Source organism: Ranitomeya variabilis, chromosome 2, assembly GCF_051348905.1.
Source record: "Ranitomeya variabilis isolate aRanVar5 chromosome 2, aRanVar5.hap1, whole genome shotgun sequence".
In the NCBI taxonomy this organism is placed as follows: domain Eukaryota; kingdom Metazoa; phylum Chordata; class Amphibia; order Anura; family Dendrobatidae; genus Ranitomeya; species Ranitomeya variabilis.
Window position 1 is genome coordinate 600,198,851 of NC_135233.1, and position 19,779 is coordinate 600,218,629.

Sequence of the window (19,779 nt, forward strand, 5' to 3'; positions counted from 1 at the left end):
ACCTTATGATGTAAAAGAAAACGTGATTCGTAAGGCCAGGTCTCCTTGATCCAGTCCTGATCCTTATGTGCCCATGGTAGGCTCTTTTTTTGCTGATGGTCAGAGGTTGGCATGGGCTCTCTGACCAGTCTTCAGCTACAGAGCAATCTCCATGTATATCATTTTTGACCCATCTTTTAATCTCTACTCCCACCAATAAGTCTTGATCCCCCACCATGACCCAGTTTTGTTTAGCTCTAGGACCACTTTTGATAAGTACCGACTAGAATTGGTACGAATCAATCAGCACCTCCCTAGTCCATCGGCCATGATGATTCTTTGGCCACTGGACGAGAGCGGGAGATGCACCTCTTACCTCACTGCATCCCTGGCTCTTCTTTTTGTTTTGCCGGCCTGACACGATATCACGTGTGTCACAACGCAACAGTGACCTTGCACCAGGTAAGATGTGGCTGTTTTGCTCCCATCAAATCATTGTGGTGGCCGATGGACTAGGAGATGTCAGTTGATTCATACCAACCAGGAACAAGACCCGTAATTTTAGAAATGCCCTGTCATCTACCCATTACACACCTTAGACAATTTCTTTATATCTGCCTGGTTGAGTCTACATGATCTGGCTGATTACTAACTTTCCTAATCTGTTGCTGACATGGTCTGGCCCAGGTCAAGTTTGCATCAAATTAAGACACCTTTTCCCCAAATGGACTACTAGTAGCCACAAGTGAACCATGGAAAAAAAAAAGTTGCTATTCAAATATGTCTCGCAGTTAGACGGTCGTATAAATTGGACCGGCCGGTGGCTCTACCCATCCGAGTGTGACAGCTTCGTGTATTTCTGTAAGGCTGTCACACTCGGGTCGGGAGAGCTGCCGGCCAGTCCGAGCACTACGGTCCAATTTATACGCCCTAATGTGCAACCATTTTGGGAGAATCTGAATCCTGTAGACAATTTCACCTCTAATCAGTCATTAGTACATTGAATCAGAGACCCTCAAAATAATATGACAGCATTACAACAACATATACAAAAGTGATGTAAAGGAGCGCACGTTTCAACAGATGCACCAGACAAAACCTCCCAATGAATCAGCATGGAGGAAACATTACTGACTTTAATTATGGAAAATATGCATCTGTGCTGAAAGCTGTTAATATCCGAAGAAAGTAAAACTGTCGTCTAGGTGTAATTAACTACTTCTCTGCACCCCACAACCAGATGGCTGCTCGTTACTATTTTAAAATTATTATTTTGTTGGTGTTTTTGAAGCTTTTTTTTTTTCCCCCAGCTCTTTATTGGGAAGCGGTATGTATAGATATGGCAGAACAGATTGACATTTCATAGTCTGAAAAGGAAACGTGACGTCGCAAATCATATCGTCTGCGCATTAAATAAAACTGGGGCAATTTACGTCTAGCCTCCATATGCGCAGCCGCCGTTCTTGCTGAAACTTGTCAGTGCACAAATGACGAAGAGAAGAACATGATTAAGTGCGAAAACGGAGATTTATTTGTGGGGTTTTTTTGGAACCTAGAGTGATGATTATAGGGAACTTGTGGATCCTTTAAATGTGGGCATCAAAGCTAAATTTACAGCTAAAAGTATTAGAAGAAAGGACGCTGTAGAGAAGAGCGGACCTGACCGTAAAAGTTTGGGGTTCGTTCTGGGTAGTTAGTGTTCAGTGCTAAACACAGACTTCTTCTGGAGTTCCGGGGGAGATCCGTTGTGATGTATAAAGTTCCGGGGGAAGTCCTTTGCGATGTCCGGAGTTCCAGGGGAAGTCCGTTGCGGATAGATATATATATATATATATTTTTCCCCCTGATCCAAAGTACGGGTCTCCATTTTTTTTATGGGTTTTGGGTTCTGTTTCTTGTTCTGGTACCTGAACTTTAAAGAAAAGTTCAGATTGGGTACCAGAACCCAAACTTACACAGGTCCGCTCATCCCTACCTAGCTCCTATTGGACATGGCACTTCCTGTTTAATAGAGGAGGGGCTATAAGGACTATAGGGAGATGTCATGTGACTCTGAAGAGTCATAGGGGAGGAGCATATAAAGCATGGCATTTTCTATGAGCACTTTGGAAAGCTGTTTGTCATTTTTATTTTATGTAAGGGCATTAAAAGGATACTCCCATCCTAGGAATTGATTGCCTATTGCTAAGATTGGATTTGATTACTGGTTTAGAACCAATCCTCAAAACGACGGTTGAATGCAGGGCTTCATTCTTGGCACTGGCGGGGTCTAAGGGCTCATTAAGTAATGGAATATCCAATTACGTGCCAAAACTTTTTAAAATGTGAACACCCCACTACTAATGGTAGTTAAGGTAGTTAATGTTATATCATAGAAGTTTTATAAGGCATAAGTGATTGGCATACACTAGTTGTATTCTTGCGATGTGTTAAATGTGGTGGTATACTGTAATTATCTGTACTTCATTTTATAATTGATAATGATGGACATGAATGCAGATGTGTGTACTGTATGATTTATTCTGAAAATTAATAAACGAATTTAAAAAAAATGTGAACACCCCTTTAAGAAGATTTTATACGTCATCCATAGGGGTGAACTGTATCCAGTGCTGCCCATGTTGGCGTCATTATGACGGAAAATGTGTAAGGCTACTTTCACACTAGCGTCGGTACGGGGCCGTCGCGCTGCGTCGGCCCGACGTACCGACGCATACTGTGAAGAAAATGCCCGACGTTGGCAGCGGAAGCAGTCTTAGGACGCTTCCGCTGCTTCATTGTAAGGTTCTGGGAGGAAGGAGCGGAATTTCGGCCGCGCATGCGCGGTCGAAAATGGCGGTCCCGACGCACAAAAAAAGTTACATGTAACGTTTTTTGTGGCGACAGTGCGCCAAAACACGACGCAACCGTCGCACAACGGTTGTGACGTGTGGCACTGCGTCGCTAATAAAAGTCTATGGAGAAAAACGCATCCTGCAGACAACTTTGCAGGATGCGTTTTTTCTCCACAACGACGCATTGCGACGTGCAGTGCACGACGCTAGTGTGAAAGTAGCCGTACTCTGGTGCCAAGTTAGATGGAACGATTGGTGAGGGATCGGACTGAAAACTTTTAAAAAGTTTTGGAAACTTCTGTATTGCAGGTATATCCTTTTTATATTAGGAACCAGAAAACAATGAGAATGGGAATGTTCCTTTCAACTAGAGGTGATGACCTTGAGATAAAATTACTTTTATTTTTTGTCCATTTATCCTATCCTGTGTTTTCGGTATTCTCGGCCTCCGTAGCATTGTACGTTTCCACGCTTGGAATGTGATCTTTACACAGTGGAAATCTCCCACTGAGCTGAACCATATGATTTTCATGGCGTATTTACCCTTTTTTTAAATTTATTTATTTTTTTAATATCCCTCTAAAATTAGAGGAAAGCGCCCTGCGGAGAGGGAGATGGCTTGATCATGCCGGAGAGGAAAGTTTCAGGAAAGCGCAGGGACTTGGTGTCCATGAGCGCAGTTTCTAAAGGATGAAGACAAAGTGTTATTGCTGGAAATAGCAGTGTTATTTACAGGGAATGTCGGCTTATCTCAGCCCAAAAGTCTGTCCTGTTTATCAGCTCCATTTCTGAAATCTCATTCACTACGCTCTGATACTTTTCCACACGCAGAGGACGAGTCGTTTACTACAAAACTGAATTTACAGTTGCAAAGATGAGATTTTTTTTAATGGAATATCTTTATTTTGCTATTTCGTGCTAAAAAAAAAAGTATATATTATGTTAATTGTATGCATTGCTGAAGTCACATTCTGTGAATTTGCAAAAAACCCATGTCCGTGTAGAGGAAAAAAAATGAAAAATCCAAGTGGAAAAACAAGTTCACTTGTTGCATATTTGGTGCAAATTTAGAGGGGTTGTCCAGCATCAGTGTCTGATTGGTGGGGTTACAACAGCCTGTACCCCTGCCTATCAGGTGCCAACAGCTGCTGGAACTGCTCACAGCTCCGTGAACTGTATAGTGGCCACGGCTGGTACTGCAATAGGGGAATGGATGTGCAGTATGCGGCCGCGGCCACTATTCCGTCGACGGAGCTGTGCTATTAAGGATGACACCGGGAACAGCTGATTGGCAGGGGTGCCGGGTGTCGCACCCACATTGATCACCTATCCTGAGGATAGACATCAGTATTAATGCCCCAGTCAACCCCTTTAGGCTATGTGCACACGTTGCGGATTTTGCAGCGGATCTGCAGCTGCAGGTCTGCAGCAGTTTTCCATGCGTTTACAGTACAATGTAAACCTATGGAAACCGCAATCCGCAGTGCCCATGCTGCGGAAAAAAAAAGTGCGGCAATGCTGCAGGTTACATTCCGCAGCATGTCAATTCTTTGTGCGGATTCCGCTGCGGATTACACCTGCTCCACAATAGGAATCCGCAGGTGGAATCCGCATAAAAACCGCGGTAAATCCGCAGGTAAAACGCAGTGCCTTTTACCTGCAGATTTCTCAAATCCGCTGCGGAAAAATCCGTAAAGCTCCAAAATACGTGTGCACATACCCTAAATGTGGATTTCTAATCTGAAAATCTAACATTTCTGCCTCAAAAATCCTTGCATGTTTTTCACACCTCTTTTTATGCACAATTTTCGTAGTGGAAATGCACACAAAAAAAACGCCAGGCTGGTGGATTTAAGGGGCCCCACTGATATGAATAGGTAAAATCTGCCCCAAAAAGGTGCATTTTTCAAATAGAAATTAACAAAGAAAAAGCAACAAAAGCCAATTTCCATGCAAATACTTGTCAAAGCAGCACGTAGATGTGATTAAGTTGTATCTCATTCTCTTTGATAGTGCTGTAAAATGCTGCAGATTTTGCATGCTGACAATACGCAAGGTATGAATCCAGCTTGTGAGGTTTTTAAGATGGTGTTGCACCCTTGAAATTGTTCCCAAAAATGTAGTATTTCTCCCAGACAATTATTGCAGTTACATATGTTTTCTTATACACATGTTTATTTCCTTAGTGTGTATTAGAACAACACAAAAAAACAGAGGGAAAAAAAAAGGCAAATGGGATATAATTTCACACAAAACCCCCAAATGTGCTGGACAAAATTGTTGGCACCCTCAACTTATTTGGTTGTACACCCTTTGGAATAAATAACTTCAATCTATCGCTTCCTGTAACCATCATCAAGCTTCTTACACCTTTCAGATGAAATTATTGACCACTCTTCTTTTGCAAACTGCTCCAGGTCTCTGATATGTGAAGGCGCATTCTCCAAACAAAAATTTTAAGATCTCTCCACAGGAGTTCAATGGAATTTAGATCCGGACTAACTTCTGCCACTATAGAACTCTTCAGCTCTTTGTTTCCATCCATTTCTGGGGGCTTCTTGAAGTATGTTTGAGGTCATTGTCCTACTGGAAGACCCATGACATAGGACACAATGCCAGCTTTCTGACATGGGACATTACATTGTGACCAAAAATCCATTGATAATCTTCAGATTTCATGATGCCTTGCACATAGTCAAGGCACCCAGTGCCAGAGGCAGCAAATTAACCCCAAAATATCTTAAAACCTCCACCATATTTGACTGTAGGTAGTGTGTTCTTTTCTTTCTAAGACTCATTTAGTTTTTGGTAAACAAAATGATGTGCTTTACCAAAAAGCGCTATCTTGGTCTCAACAGTCCACAAGATGCTTTCCCAGAAGGATTTTGGCTTATTCATGTAAATTTTGGCAAAATGCAGTCTAGCTTTTTCATGTCTCTGCCAGCAGTGGGGTCCTCCTTGGTCTCCTGTCATAGCATTTCATTTCATCCAAATGTGGACAGATAGTACGTGCTGACACTGATGCACCTGGAGCCTGCAGGACAGCTTGAATTTCTTTGGACCTTGATTGGGGCTGCTTATCCACCATCCGGACTATCCTGCGTTGCAACCTTTCATCAATTTTTCTCTGACGTCCCCGTCCAGGGAGATTAGCTACAGTGTCATGGGTTATAAACTTCTTGATTTTATGTTGAGCACTGTGTATAAAGAAACATCAAGATCTCTGTAGATAGACTTGTTATCTTGAGATGGTTGATATCTTTCAACAATTTTAGTTCTCAAGTCCTCAGACAGACAGTTCTCGTCTCCTCTTTCTGTTCTCCATGCTTAGTGTGGCGCACACACAGACACACAATGCAAAGATTGAGTCAACTTCTCCCCTTTTTATCTGGTTTTAGGTGTGATTTTCATATTGCCCACACCTGTTACTTGCCACAAGTGAGTTTGAAAAAGCATCACTTGCTTGAAGCAATGTTGTTAACCCACAATTTTGGCCCTTCAATTTTGTGTGAAATTATGTCCCATTTGCCTTTTTTTTTTTTTTCAGATTTTTTTTTGTGTGTGTTCTAATACACACAAAGGAAATAAACGTGTGTATAACACAATGTGTAATTGCAATAATTTTCTGGGAGAAATATTTCATTTTCTGGAACACTTTCAAGGGTGCCAACACTTTTGGCCATAAGTGTACATTGCGGATTTGGTGTGGCTTTTCCTTATGGATTTGTGTGCAGAAATACCGCAGCGTGAGGGCTCATTCACATGTCCGTTTTTTACGTACATGTGTTATCTGTATTTTTCATGGTTAGAACTCCTATATATAATGGGGCCGTTCACATGTCCTTGATTCTTCAAATCGCACAGACGTGTCCGATCAAAATCGGCAATACAAGTTTATAGGTCCTATAGCACCTGGATGCAGCTTTTTTTTTGTTTTTCAACCAAGAAAAACTGTGACCAAACTTTGATGAATCTCTGATAGGAAAAAAAAAATTGTTGAAACTCGGGCTGATTTTCTTGTACCAGAAAATCGCTGATGTCTGGATGAACCCTTATAATAGTGGCGGCTAAGTAGTTAAAACTTCGACAAATCTCTTCTACATGATTTTGAAAATTTCAGCCTGGAAATTGAACGGTGGTGCTGATTTTTAACTGCAGCATGACAAATTTCTGAGCAAAATCAGCGCAGATTTAAACCGTTTGCAATGGAAAAGGCAAAATCTACATGTAAGAAGCATGGATTTTGCTGCAGATTCTGTTTTAGGTGATCCAAAAAGCGAAGGAACATGAGAAATTATCATATCTAATCTGGCCGTATCAACAACACACGGCTAATATAGTTCTGCCATCTAGTGGCACAAAAAAAAAAAAAAAATGACCTCACCGTTATATTCAGCTATAAGACATAAACATGTTTTCTCATAACATCTGCTCGTGTAATAGAAGTGTCTGTAAGTTTCCTGATGCTCCAATGGCTTTTCCATTTTCTTCTGTAGATGTTATTCTTAGTTTCTGTTGATACTGCAGGATGACAAGGAAACCAGAGTGAATAAAAGCCGAGCACTGCGCCTGAGGATCACCTCCTGCCCTAGACAATCCATCTCCCATGCCGCTGACATTGTTATAGCAGCAATGGATACTGTGAAACACATTACTGTCCATGGAATAGTGCAGGTAGTGTCCCCGACTCTGCCTTTTAATGTCCATTGATGATTTGTATGGGAAGACTCTGAATAGCTCTGTATGAATGCGGTGATACATAGCTCTACTAATGCACTAATGTCTGAGCGCCTGGAAGATACTTCATTGAGATGTTGCTGTATCTTGCAGAATCTCAACCACTTAGCTGCTTTTTCTTGCTCTTCAGTATAACATCTGTCAGATCAGTTAACAAACATGTTGATCCTTGCAAGATGTTCACATCTTCATGAATTAACACAAAAAGTGCAGTATTATAGTAGTTATATTCTTGTACATAGGGAGCACTGTCACATGTGCTCAGTGTGAACTTGCTTTCATCTGTGAAGAGCATAGGGCGCCAGTGGCGAATTTGCCAATCCTAGTGTTCTGTGGCAAATGCCAAGCGTTCTACATGGTGTTGGGCTGTGAGTACAACCCCCATCTGTGGACGTCAGGCACTCAGACCATCCTCATGGAGTCGGTTTCTAAGCGTTTTGTGCAGACACATGCACATTTGTGGCCTGCTGGAGGTCATTTTGCAGGGCTCTGGCAGTGCTCCTCTTGTTCCTCTTTGCACAAAGGCTGAGGTAGGGGTCCTGCTGCTGGGTTGTTGCCCTCCTACGGCCCCCTCCACATCTCCTGGTGTACTGGCCTGTCTCCTGGTAGCGCCTCTAGCCTCTGGACACTATGCTGACAGACACAGCAAACCTTCTTGCCACAGCTCGCATTGATGTGCCATCCTGGATGAGCTGCACTACCTGAGCCACTTGTGTGGGTTGTAGAGTCCGTTGTGAAAGCACAACCAACATTCAAAAGTGACCAAAACATCAGCCAGAAAGCATTGGTACTGAGATGTGGTCTGTGGTCCCCACCTGCAGAACCACTCCTTTATTGAGGGTGTCTTGATAATTGCCAATAATTTCCATCTGTTGTCTATTCCATTTGCACAACAGCATGTGAAATTGATTGTCAATCAGTGTTGCTTCCTAAGTGGACAGTTTGATTTCACAGAAGTTTGATTTACTTGGACTTATATTCTGTTGTTTAAGTGTTCCCTTTATTTTTTTTGAGCAGTGTGTATGTCATATAATTATCAGGACTAGGGAAGTGGACCCTCTGGGTCACGGCTTCAGAGCCCCCGAGGACGAGTGAGCCAGATGATGCCACCCCCTATACAGGGAGACTTAGGGACAGGCCCAAGGAGGGTGAAGCCACAACTGCTGGACCCAAAGGGACGATTGAAGATAGAACAAAGAGAAAACGGAAGACGGGAGAAAGACGGAGCTGCTGAAGAGACTAGACTGGCGGGGGTACTGGACAGATAGAGGCAGCAAAGACCAAGTACTGACTGGTAGGATGGAAGCACACGTACGATGGAAACAAGGAGACTCTAGACTGGCAGGAACGGCAGGCACGCAGGACTGGAAGGCACAGCAGGAACACAGGACCGGCAGGATACAGCAGGAACACCGGACTGGAAGGTACGGCAGGAACACCGGACTGGCAGGACACGGCGGGAACACAGGACCGGCAGGATACAGCAGGAACACAGGACTGGCAGGAACACAGGGCTGGCAAGGTACGGCAGGAACACAGGACTGGCAGGACACGGCAGGAACACAGGACTGGCAAGACACGGCAGGAACACAGGACTGGCAAGACACGGCAGGAACACAGGACTGGCAAGACACGGCAGGAACACAGGACTGGCAGGACACGGCAGGAACACAGGACTGGCAAGACACGGCAGGAACACAGGACTGGCAGGAACACAGGACTGGCAGGACTCGGCAGGAACACAGGACTGGCAGGACTCGGCAGGAACACAGGACTCGGCAGGAACACAGGACTCAGCAGGAACACAGGACTGGCAGGTATGGCAGGAACACAGGACAGGCAGGACACGACAGGAACACAGTACTGGCAGGGACGGCAAACAGAGACAGTCAGAGTCACAGGCTAAGATGCTAGGAACGGAGCCTAGGAACCTAAGGTGACGCTGGCACTAAGCCAGCGAATGCAATAGACGCAAAGGCGTCTGAGCAGGGCAGGCGCTGGGAAGAAGTCCCCGATGGGCGCCGCCATATTGGAGGCGATGCTGCCGGGTCACGACCTCCCAGAAGCCCCAGCGCCGAAAGGAGCGCGTCTGCTGTGCATACGTGGACCGCCGAAGGGACGAGCGCCAGAGAAGCTGGAAGACGGAGAGCAGGAGGGAGCATTGAGAGCACGCCGGCCGGACAGGTAAGTATAAGGAAGCGGCGTAACAATAATATACACTGCAAATAGCTGCTGATCTGTAGGGGATTCCCCTCCGATGGTGCAAAACACCTTTTTGAGGGGTGCTGCTCTTGTATGGGTCATCTACTGTCACGGAGCGGTGTACAGACTCGTACATTTATTGTCGACCCCGTACACGTTTTTTCTACGCGTTGTGTACAAGAGCTGAACACATTCATACACTTTATATAGACTTCACCATATAATTATTTCCCCGCACACAGACTCTTGTAAAACAACACTTTCAGATATCATGTCTGTAATGTTCTGGGAATAACAATAATTAATACTGACACAGAAGCTGGTATATTTATAAAATAATAAAGCCAGAAAGACAAATCCGCTTGTCCAGATGAGTAAGGATCCTGGCAAGCTGTAGCCATAAAGCAAACCGCTCATTACATATAAACAATGTTCAGTCATTTGCCTCATTAATGACATAATCTTTGTCATTCTGCCTCGGCTTATGAGTACATGAATTATTAAGCACCTTTCCGTCAACACGGCATCTTATTACAAATATTGCTTTATTATACGGAATCCAATGGAGATAGAACCCCGACGTCTTTCACTCACCGTGAATTTCTAAAGACGAATCTCAAAATTCAAACATGTCCTGACACAATTTCTTTTATTTTAATATTTTACCATAATTTCCAGAAGATAATAGGATGGATGACATTCAAACTTTGTTGGAGTTTTTATTAACAGAAAAGTTTTGTATTGTTTTAGGGAAATATTAAAAGAAAATGCCTCTGTGCAAGAATATAACTAATATAATACAGCCCCTATGTACAAGAATATAACTGCTATAATACTGCTCCTATGTACAAGAATATAACTACTATAATACTGCCCCTATGTACAAGAATATAACTACTATAATACTGCCCCTATGTACAAGAATATAACTACTATAATACTGTCCCCTATGTACAAGAATATAACTACTATAATACTGCCCCTATGTATAAGAATATAACTACTATAATAGTGCTCCTATGTACAAGAATATAACTACTATAATACTGCCCCTATGTACAAGAATATAACTACTATAATACTGCCCTTATCTATAAGAATATAACTACTATAATACTGCTCCCTATGTACAAGAATATAACTACTATAATACTGTCCCCTATGTACAAGAATATAACTACTATAATACTGCCCCTATGTACAAGAATATAACTACTATAATACTGCTCCTATGTACAAGAATATAACTACTATAATACTGCCCCTATGTACAAGAATATAACTACTATAATACTGCTCTATGTACAAGAATATACCGTATTTTCCGGCGTATAAGACGACTTTTTAACCCCTCAAAATCTTCTTAAAAGTCGGGGGTCGTCTTATACGCCGGGTACAGATAAAATGTGCATATGGTGGGGGGGGGGGGGAGTGGTCCCGATGACGAAGAGAGGGGGCATCTCACAGTAAATTGTGAGTGGAGTATATCCACCTATTACCTCATTGCGGCAGCGTGGGGGGTCTCTGTGCTGGGAGCGGCAGCTCTTCGTGCCGTGGGTGCTCTGTGCTGTGGGGCGGAGGCGCATCTTCGTGCTGTGGGGCGGCGGCGGCGCATCTTCTTGCAGCGTCGGGGCTTCTCCGGCATCTCCTCCAGGCCCGGAGGCACCGGCAGCCCCAGTGCTGTGATGCGGTGACCTCCGGGAAAATGGCCACTGCTCAGATTCAGATCTGAATCTGAGCATGCGCCGCCCCCAGCGGCCATTTTCCCGGAGGCCACCGCATCGCAGCCTACGGGAAAATGGCCGCTGCTCAGATTCAGATCTCGTCTCCCGAGATCTCGGGAGACGAGATCTGAATCTGAGCAACGGCCATTTTCCCGGAGGCCACCGCATCAGAGCAATGGGGCTGCCGGTGCCTCCGGGCCTGGTGGAGACGTCGGAGAAGCCCCGACGCTGCAAGAAGTTGCGCCGCCGCCGCCCCACAGCACCCACGGCATGAAGATGCGCCGCCGCCCCACAGCACAGAGCACCCACGGCACGAAGAGGAGCTGCCGCTCCCAGCACAGAGACCCCCCACGCTGCCGCAATGAGGTAATGGGGGATATACTCCACTCACACTTTACTGTGAGACGCCCCCTCTCTTCCTCATCGGGACCACTCCCCATGCCAAAAGGCACATATTCACCGGCCCTATAAGATGACATACGGCGTATAAGAAGACCCCCGATTTTATATTTTAACTGGAAAAGTTGGGGGGTCGTCTTATACGCCCAGTCGTCTTATATGCCGGAAAATACGGTAACTACTATAATACCTCTCCTATGTACAAGAATATAACTACTATAATACTGCCCCTATGTACAAGAATATAACTACTATAATACTGCCCCTATGTACAAGAATATAACTACTATAATACTGCCCTTATGTACAAGAATATAACTACTAGAATAGTGCCCCTATGTACAAGAATATAACTACTATAATACTGCTCCTTTGTACAAAGAATATTACTACTATAATACAGCTCCTATGTACAAGAGTATAACTACTATAATACTGCCCCATGTACAAGAATATAACTACTATAATACTGCCCCTATGTACAAGAATATAACTACTATAATACTGCTCCTATGAGTAAGAATATAAATACTATAATACTGCCTCCTATGTACAAGAATATAGCTACTATAATACTGCCCATATGTACAATAATATAACTATTATAATACTGCTCCAATGTACAAGAATATAACTGCTATAGTACTGCTCCTGTGTACTACTGCCCCGGGGTATCAGGCAATCCTTCCTGTTCCTGAGTCCTGGGCTCAGTCTGATGATGCTCACTATGTTTTTTCCTGCTGTTCTCTGGCAATGTGCACAGAAACGTATCTGATAATTGCAGCTCTCAGAGAAATGGTGAATAAGAGAAGTTCTCCTCTGGGCGCTCTGCCCTCAGACATAATATTCATGGAGGCTTAGACAATAGCTTCCCGGCAGCAGCGAGCTCTCCAGGTTTTACACGGCCAATTAAAAGGTGTATTTGTTGTACAGTGCGAGGCTTAGAAGGACAAAAGTAATATTTATGTCATCTGAGACACTTGTACCATACAGATGAGGATGCTTGGAATGAAGCCTGTATCTCGGCGCTCCGTCCTCGCAATGTACCAGTTGCACCAAAATGCAGCTGGAAGACGTCCTAAGCACGAGAGTCTCTCCCTATGTCGCGCACAATTCACCCTCTTAGGTCTGGATCTCACTTTTGCTTCTCAATGCATTTTTTTTACATTTTGAATATATTTTTTTCCGTTTTCTTTTTTTCATCCCTCAAATAATGTTTTGGGATGTCAGATAATATGGTAATTGTTTCACCAGTCACTGTGCACATTATCCAAACATCACTAATGGGAGAAGAGAAAGCAGTGACTAGTCCAAACCTGAGAACAGCAGAAGAGACTGGACTGGAAGAGGAACCACTGACGGATCACAGGTGAGAGGAGATCGGGTCCCTGACACTTGTAAACGGCAGCGGGTTCTTCCTCACTGGGCATCTCTGAATTTCAGAGCATAAGTGATCACAGCTTGCAAAAAAGGCAGTAACCAAACCCCAGAAGTGGTGGCGTCTTCCTTTGTGGGCATCTCCCAAGATTAAATTTACATGAAGGACAATGTGGGGTGCATCATACTACATGGAGGACAATGTGGGGTCCCATTATACTGCATGGAGGACAATGTGGGGTCCCATTATATTACATGGAGGACAATGTGGGGTCCCATTATATTACATGGAGGACAATGTGAGGTCCCATTATACTGCATGGAGGACAATGCGGGGTGCATCATACTACATGGAGGACAATGTGGGGTCCCATTATACTGCATGGAGGACAATGTGAGGTCCCATTATATTACATGGAGGTCTATGTGTGGTCCATTATACTGAATGGAGGACAATGTGGGGTACCATTATACTACATGGAGGACAATGTGGGGTCCCATTATACTGCACGGAGGACAATGTGGGGTCCCATTATATTACATGGAGGACAATGTGAGGTCCCATTATATTACATGGAGGACAATGTGAGGTCCCATTATACTGTATGGAGAGGGTACTTTGGAAGAATTCACTGTGGGGGTATCATTCTGTGTTAGGGGTGCTCTTTTATTTTCATCATGTCTTATAGGGTCAATGAAAGGGAAATATAGGGGCTTAAATAGTAGGAAAATAATTTTGTAAGAGCTGCAAAGTTATAAGATATGCTCTTCTGTGACCTCCCCTCCGGAATATTTTATTTTTTGGGGGGCCACTTAGAACTACTATGGGGCGCCATGATTTCTGTGTGCCTCTGCCAGAGTGGCATTCACAGTGTGAATTATAGCTAAAACAATATGTCCATAGCTAAGAAATGTGCACATAGATCCCTATGGAGGAACTTCACGTCAGCAAACACTGCTGCGCCAGTAGCTGTGGACCCTGATACTACATCTCTGAGACCACACTGGGACATATAACGTATTAGAAAGTTTTACAACGTGTAGCACGCTCCTCAATAAACTTTATTTAGCTCATCCAGGAGAAGCTGCAGTTTTTATTGGCAAAATCACAGCTATAAAATTACTAGTGGGTCTGGGGGCCATAAAAATTTTAAGCATCTACTTAAGATACTGTACTGGTACAGGATACTGTACTGGATACTGTAGCTGGTAAATAGAGGCAGATGTTGGTTGTTCAGCTAAATTAGTGTGTGTTAGGATAAGAGATTGTACAGTAAAATATATATATTATACACACACAGCATAAATGTGCTGACTTACTCCACCTCATATGCAGAATAGGTGACTCTGCAAAATCCAAAAGGCGAAACATGTACATCCAAGTACAAAAGGGTGCCCCTGCCAATGAAAACTATTGATAAAAGGGCTCAGAGTTGTGTAAAAAAAATAAAATAATAAGTTATAGTCTTGTACATAGGAGCAGTATTATAATAGTTATATTCTTGTACATAGGAGCAGTATTATAGTAGTTATATTCTTGTACATAGGGGCAGTATTATAGTAGTTATATTCTTGTACATAGGGGCAGTATTATAGTAGTTATAGTCTTTTACATAGGGGCAGTATTATAGTAGTTATATTCTTGTACATAGGAGCAGTATTATAGTAGTTATATTCTTGTATATAAGGGGCAGTATTATAGTAGTTATATTCTTGTACATAGGAGCAGTATTATAGTAGTTATATTCCTGTACATAGGGAGCAGTATTATAGTAGTTATATTCTTGTACATAGGAACAGTATTATAGTAGTTTATATTCTTGTACATAGGAGCAGTATTATAGTAGTTATATTCTTGTATATAAGGGGCAGTATTATAGTAGTTATATTCCTGTACATAGGGAGCTGTATTATAGTAGTTATATTCTTGTACATAGGAGCAGTATTATAATAGTTATATTCCTGTACATAGTGAGCAGTATTATTGTAGTTATATTCTTGTACATAGGGCCAGTATTATAATAGTTATATTCTTGTATATATGGGGCAGTATTATAGTACTTATATTCATGTACATAGGGAGCAGTATTATAGTAGTTATATTCTTGTATATAGGAGCAGTATTATAGTAGTTATATCCTTGTACATAGGGACAGTATTACAGTAGTTATATTCTTGTACATAGGAGCAGTATTATAGTAGTTATATTCTTGTATATAAGGAGCAGTATTATAGTAGTTATATTCTTGTATATAGGAGCAGTATTATAGTAGTTATATTCTTGTACATAGGGAGCAGTATTATAGTAGATATATTCTTGTACATAGGGGCAGTATTATAATAGTTACCGGTTTATTCTTGTACATAGGGGCAGTATTCTAGCAGTTATATTCTTGTACATGGGGCAGTATTATAGTAGTTATATTCTTGTACATAGGGGCAGTATTATAGTAGTTATATTCTTGTACATAGGGGTAGTATTATAGTAGTTATATTCTTGTATATAGGGGCAGTATTATAGTAGTTATATTCTTGTACATAGGGGCAGTATTATAGTAGTTATGTTCTTGTATATATGGAGCAGTATTATAGTAGTTATATATTTTTTTTAATACAGTTGTGCTCAAAAGTTCACATATACCAGTAGAATTTTTGCTTTCTTGGCCTTTTTTCAGAGAATATGAATGAGATAGCAACAAAATCTTTTTCTCCACTCATGGTTAATGGCTGGGTGAAGCCATTTATTGTCAAAGTTCTGTGTTTTCTCTTTTTAAATCCTAATGACAACCCAAAACATCCAAATGACCCTCATCAAAAGTTAATATACCCTGGTGATTTTGGCCTGATTAAAGGCACAGACGTTGACACAAATGGATTTGAATGGATGCTAAAGGTAACATCCTCACCTGTGACCTGTTTGCTTGTAATCAGTGTGTGTGCATAAAAGCTGAGTGAGTTTCTGGGATCCTGACAGACTCTTGCATCTTTCATCGAGCCACTGACTGTTCTGGATTGTGAGTCATGGTGAAAACAAAAGAATTGTCAAAGGATCTATGGGAAAAGTTAGTTGACCTGTATAAAACAGCAAAGGGATACAAAAAGATATCCAAGGAATTGATAATGCCAGTCAGCAGCGTTCAAACTGTGATTAACAAATGGAAAATCAGGGGCTCTGTAAAAAAACAAACAAAAAAAAAACCACGGTCAGGTAGACCAACAAATATGTCGTCCACAACTGCCAGGATAATTGTTCGAGATGCAAGGAAAAATCCACAAATAACCTCAACTGAAATACAGGAGTCTCTGAAAACTAGCGGAGCTGCTGGTTCAAGATGCACAATAAGGAGGCAGTTGAAGAAAAATGGGCTGCATGGTCGAGTCGCCAGAAGAAAGCCATTACTGCGCAAATGCCACAAAGTATCTCTCCTACAATACTCAAAACAGCACAGAGACAAGCCTCAAAACTTCTGGAACAAGGTAATTTGGACTAATGAGACAAAAATTGAACTTCATGGCCACAACCATACATGTTACATTTGGAGAGGGGTCCACAAGGCCTAAGATGAAAGGAACACCATTCCTACTGTAAAGCACAGAGGTAGCTCAATGATGTTTTGGGGATGTGTGAGCTACAAAGGCACAGGAAACTTGGTCAAAATTGAAGGAAAGATGATGCAGCGCATTATCAGGAAATACTGGAGGCAAATTTGCACTCATCAGCCCGAAAACTGTGCATGGGACATACTTGGATGTTCCAACATGACAACGTTTCAAAACACAAGGCCAAGTTGACCTGTCATTGGCTACAGCAGAACACAGTGAAGGTTCTGGAGTGACCATCTCAGTCTCCTGACCTCAATATCATTGAGCCACTCTGGGGATATCTCAAGTGCGCAGTTTATGTCAGACAGCCCAGGAATTTACAGGAGCTGGAGGCTTTTCGCTAAGAAGAGTGGGCAGCTTTACCATCTGAGAAAATAAAGAACCTCATCCACAACTACCACACAAGACTGCAAGCTGTCATTGATGTTAGAGGGGCAAAACACTGTATTAAGAAATGGGGCATGTGAACTTTTGATCAGGGTCATTTGGATGTTTTGGGTTGTCATTATGATTTAAAAAGGGAAAACACAGTCGTTTGACAATAAATGGTTTCACCCAACCACTAACCATGACTGGGAGCTGCAGTTTCCCCAAAAGCTGGAAATCCCAAAAAGTGGTGTCTGTGATTGTCTCTAGTCTGGTTGTTAAATTGACATGGCTGCAGCTTATCAGTGAGCTCATCGACTCCACCCGAGTTGACGGTATGAGCTGCTTAGAGTCACGGAGCCCCTTTAAATAAAGACATTACCCTTAATAAATAGACGTGATCTCGACACTAAGGGGGTTGTCCACTGCCTGGATAACTCCTTTTTTTTAAAAAAAAAATAGTTCCCCTTTTAAGATACTAATCCTATAGGCATCCCGTTCCGGCACCGGGTCTCAGGTGACAATGTTATGCCATGTGAACCCTACAGCCAATCAGTGGCCTCGCTTACTACTTCCGTTTGTACCAATGCATGAACATCGGACTAATAGAAGAAGTGAGAGCGGAAGCCGTTAGTGGACACTGATTGGCTGCAGGGCTTGCGTGGCATAACATTGTCTCCTGTAGGGGCGCTGCAGGGAAATTCAATACTTGCTGCAAGGTTGTGTCTTATCTGCGCCTTTAGATCATTGAAGTTCATGAACTAGAAGGCTCAGGATGTACAGAATCGCTGGATCTTTGTAGCAATGCCTGGAGTTGTGGGACATTAATACAATGAGTAAGTACGGAGCATCTATAACTTTTTCTCCAGTTCCTTCGTCCTCCTCCCTCCTATCACGTAGTAGTAATGAATGAGTTCTTAAAACTTCTCATACGAGTGAGTGAAGTCTGGAGGGAGGAGGAGTCATGTCCAACAAAGGGAAAGGTGGGGGTTAAAAAAAAAGCCTAGGGACATAAAAGAGGTGGGAGGAAAATGAATATTTAAAGCAGCAGGTTATTAGCAGCCCCTGCCATTCATCCCATTGAATGAAACTTTGTCACAACTGTCAGCGTGACTCCGGAGTATGGAAACTGTCCAGTGTGACTCTGCGCTCTTGTACGTAGCGCTCAGCGCTCTCTTCAGCGGATTAGTCGCTCACAAATTAATTAGGAACAAGGTGAAAATAGAGAATGTGTCAGTGTCCTGCCTGTTGTCCCTTCTTCTGCTGGAGATACTCTGCAGCTGCGTCTTCTGCAGCCACCTGGGTCTCCCCCTCTTCGTGGCGGCGTGTGCCCTCTATTACGTCTCCATACCTGTGCGAAGGATGCTGACGGCTCAAGGCAAGACCGTGCTCATCACAGGTAAGTCAGTTTCCAGCATACACGTGTCCTATTTAGGAATTGCATGATTAGCAATTGCAACTTGGGAATAGCAAAAAAATATCTACGGTAATTCTCACTGATACATTAATAATCTCCATAGCAGACACTTTAAAGGTAAATGACGGAATTGCTTGAATATCAAATCCTTTTATGGAACTTAAACCGATATATTAGGGAATTGCATCATGAGCGATTCTCTCTGTTAAACCTTGTCTGCAAAAAACATGAAATCCCTACTGATATGTTTGGAAACTGCATCAATAGCAATTGCTTATATATTTGGGGTTTGCATAAATACCTGATAAGAACTGCATAAATAGCAATTCCCTTTGCTGATACTGTACATTAATGATGGTATAGATTCCAATTCCCTTTATTAGACAAGTGCATAAATAGCAATTCCCCCAGTATATTATGGAATTGCATAAATATCGCATTGATTTTTGAGAAATTAAGAAACTGCTCCAATGGCAATTGCTTTATAAGATATAATAAGATGTTGTGTTCATATTAAATCCTTCTAAGAGGCCTACACTGACAGATTAGACAACTACATAAATAGCAATTCCCTTTGTCGAAACTTTATTGATCTGTTAGGAAAGTACATGAATATTAAATATATGAATCATTTTCCTTCCAGAGATTCCCGGGTATTTGAGAGAACTAGGAAGTTGCATTTCTGCAGAAAAAATGCTGCGGAAAATAGTCATTTTTTAATGCATATTTGACATTTATGATGCATATTTGATGCTTTTTTTTTTAACTGTTTAATTGAATGGGGCAAAAATGCTGCAAGACAGATGAAATAATTAGCAAGGAAAAAATAAGCAGCGTGTGCATGATGTTTGAGAAATATCAATCTGTTTGCCGGGACAGTAAAAAAAATTTTTGCCCGCTGCAAAAACGCAGTGTGTGAACAAGCACGTAGAATATGTTTAAAAATGGCGGTTTTTGCAGCATTTAATTATTTCAGTGTTTTTCACCCATTCAAAAGAATGGCCAAAAAAAGGTGCAGAAAAACCCTGCGTGTGAACGCACCCTTAGATATTTCTGTTTCATAGGTGAAACTTGTTGGCTTCTTTAGTCGCGTGGATCCAAGTAACAGAAATCTGCTGTGTCTAGAACTTGGAGAACATCT

At 42.3% G+C, this 19,779-nt stretch overlaps 1 protein-coding gene across 1 annotated transcript in view; it reads left to right on the forward strand.

Moving 5' to 3' along the window:
• The first annotated feature begins 18,268 nt into the window (after nt 1–18,268).
• The window catches only part of LOC143807254 (17-beta-hydroxysteroid dehydrogenase type 2-like), a 92,413-nt gene continuing 90,902 nt past the window's right edge, over nt 18,269–19,779 (forward strand). Inside the window, exon 1 of the mRNA XM_077288601.1 lies at nt 18,269–18,620. Coding sequence (XP_077144716.1) covers nt 18,344–18,620 — 277 coding nt within the window. The 5' untranslated portion in view covers nt 18,269–18,343. The remainder of the gene's footprint in view (nt 18,621–19,779) is intronic.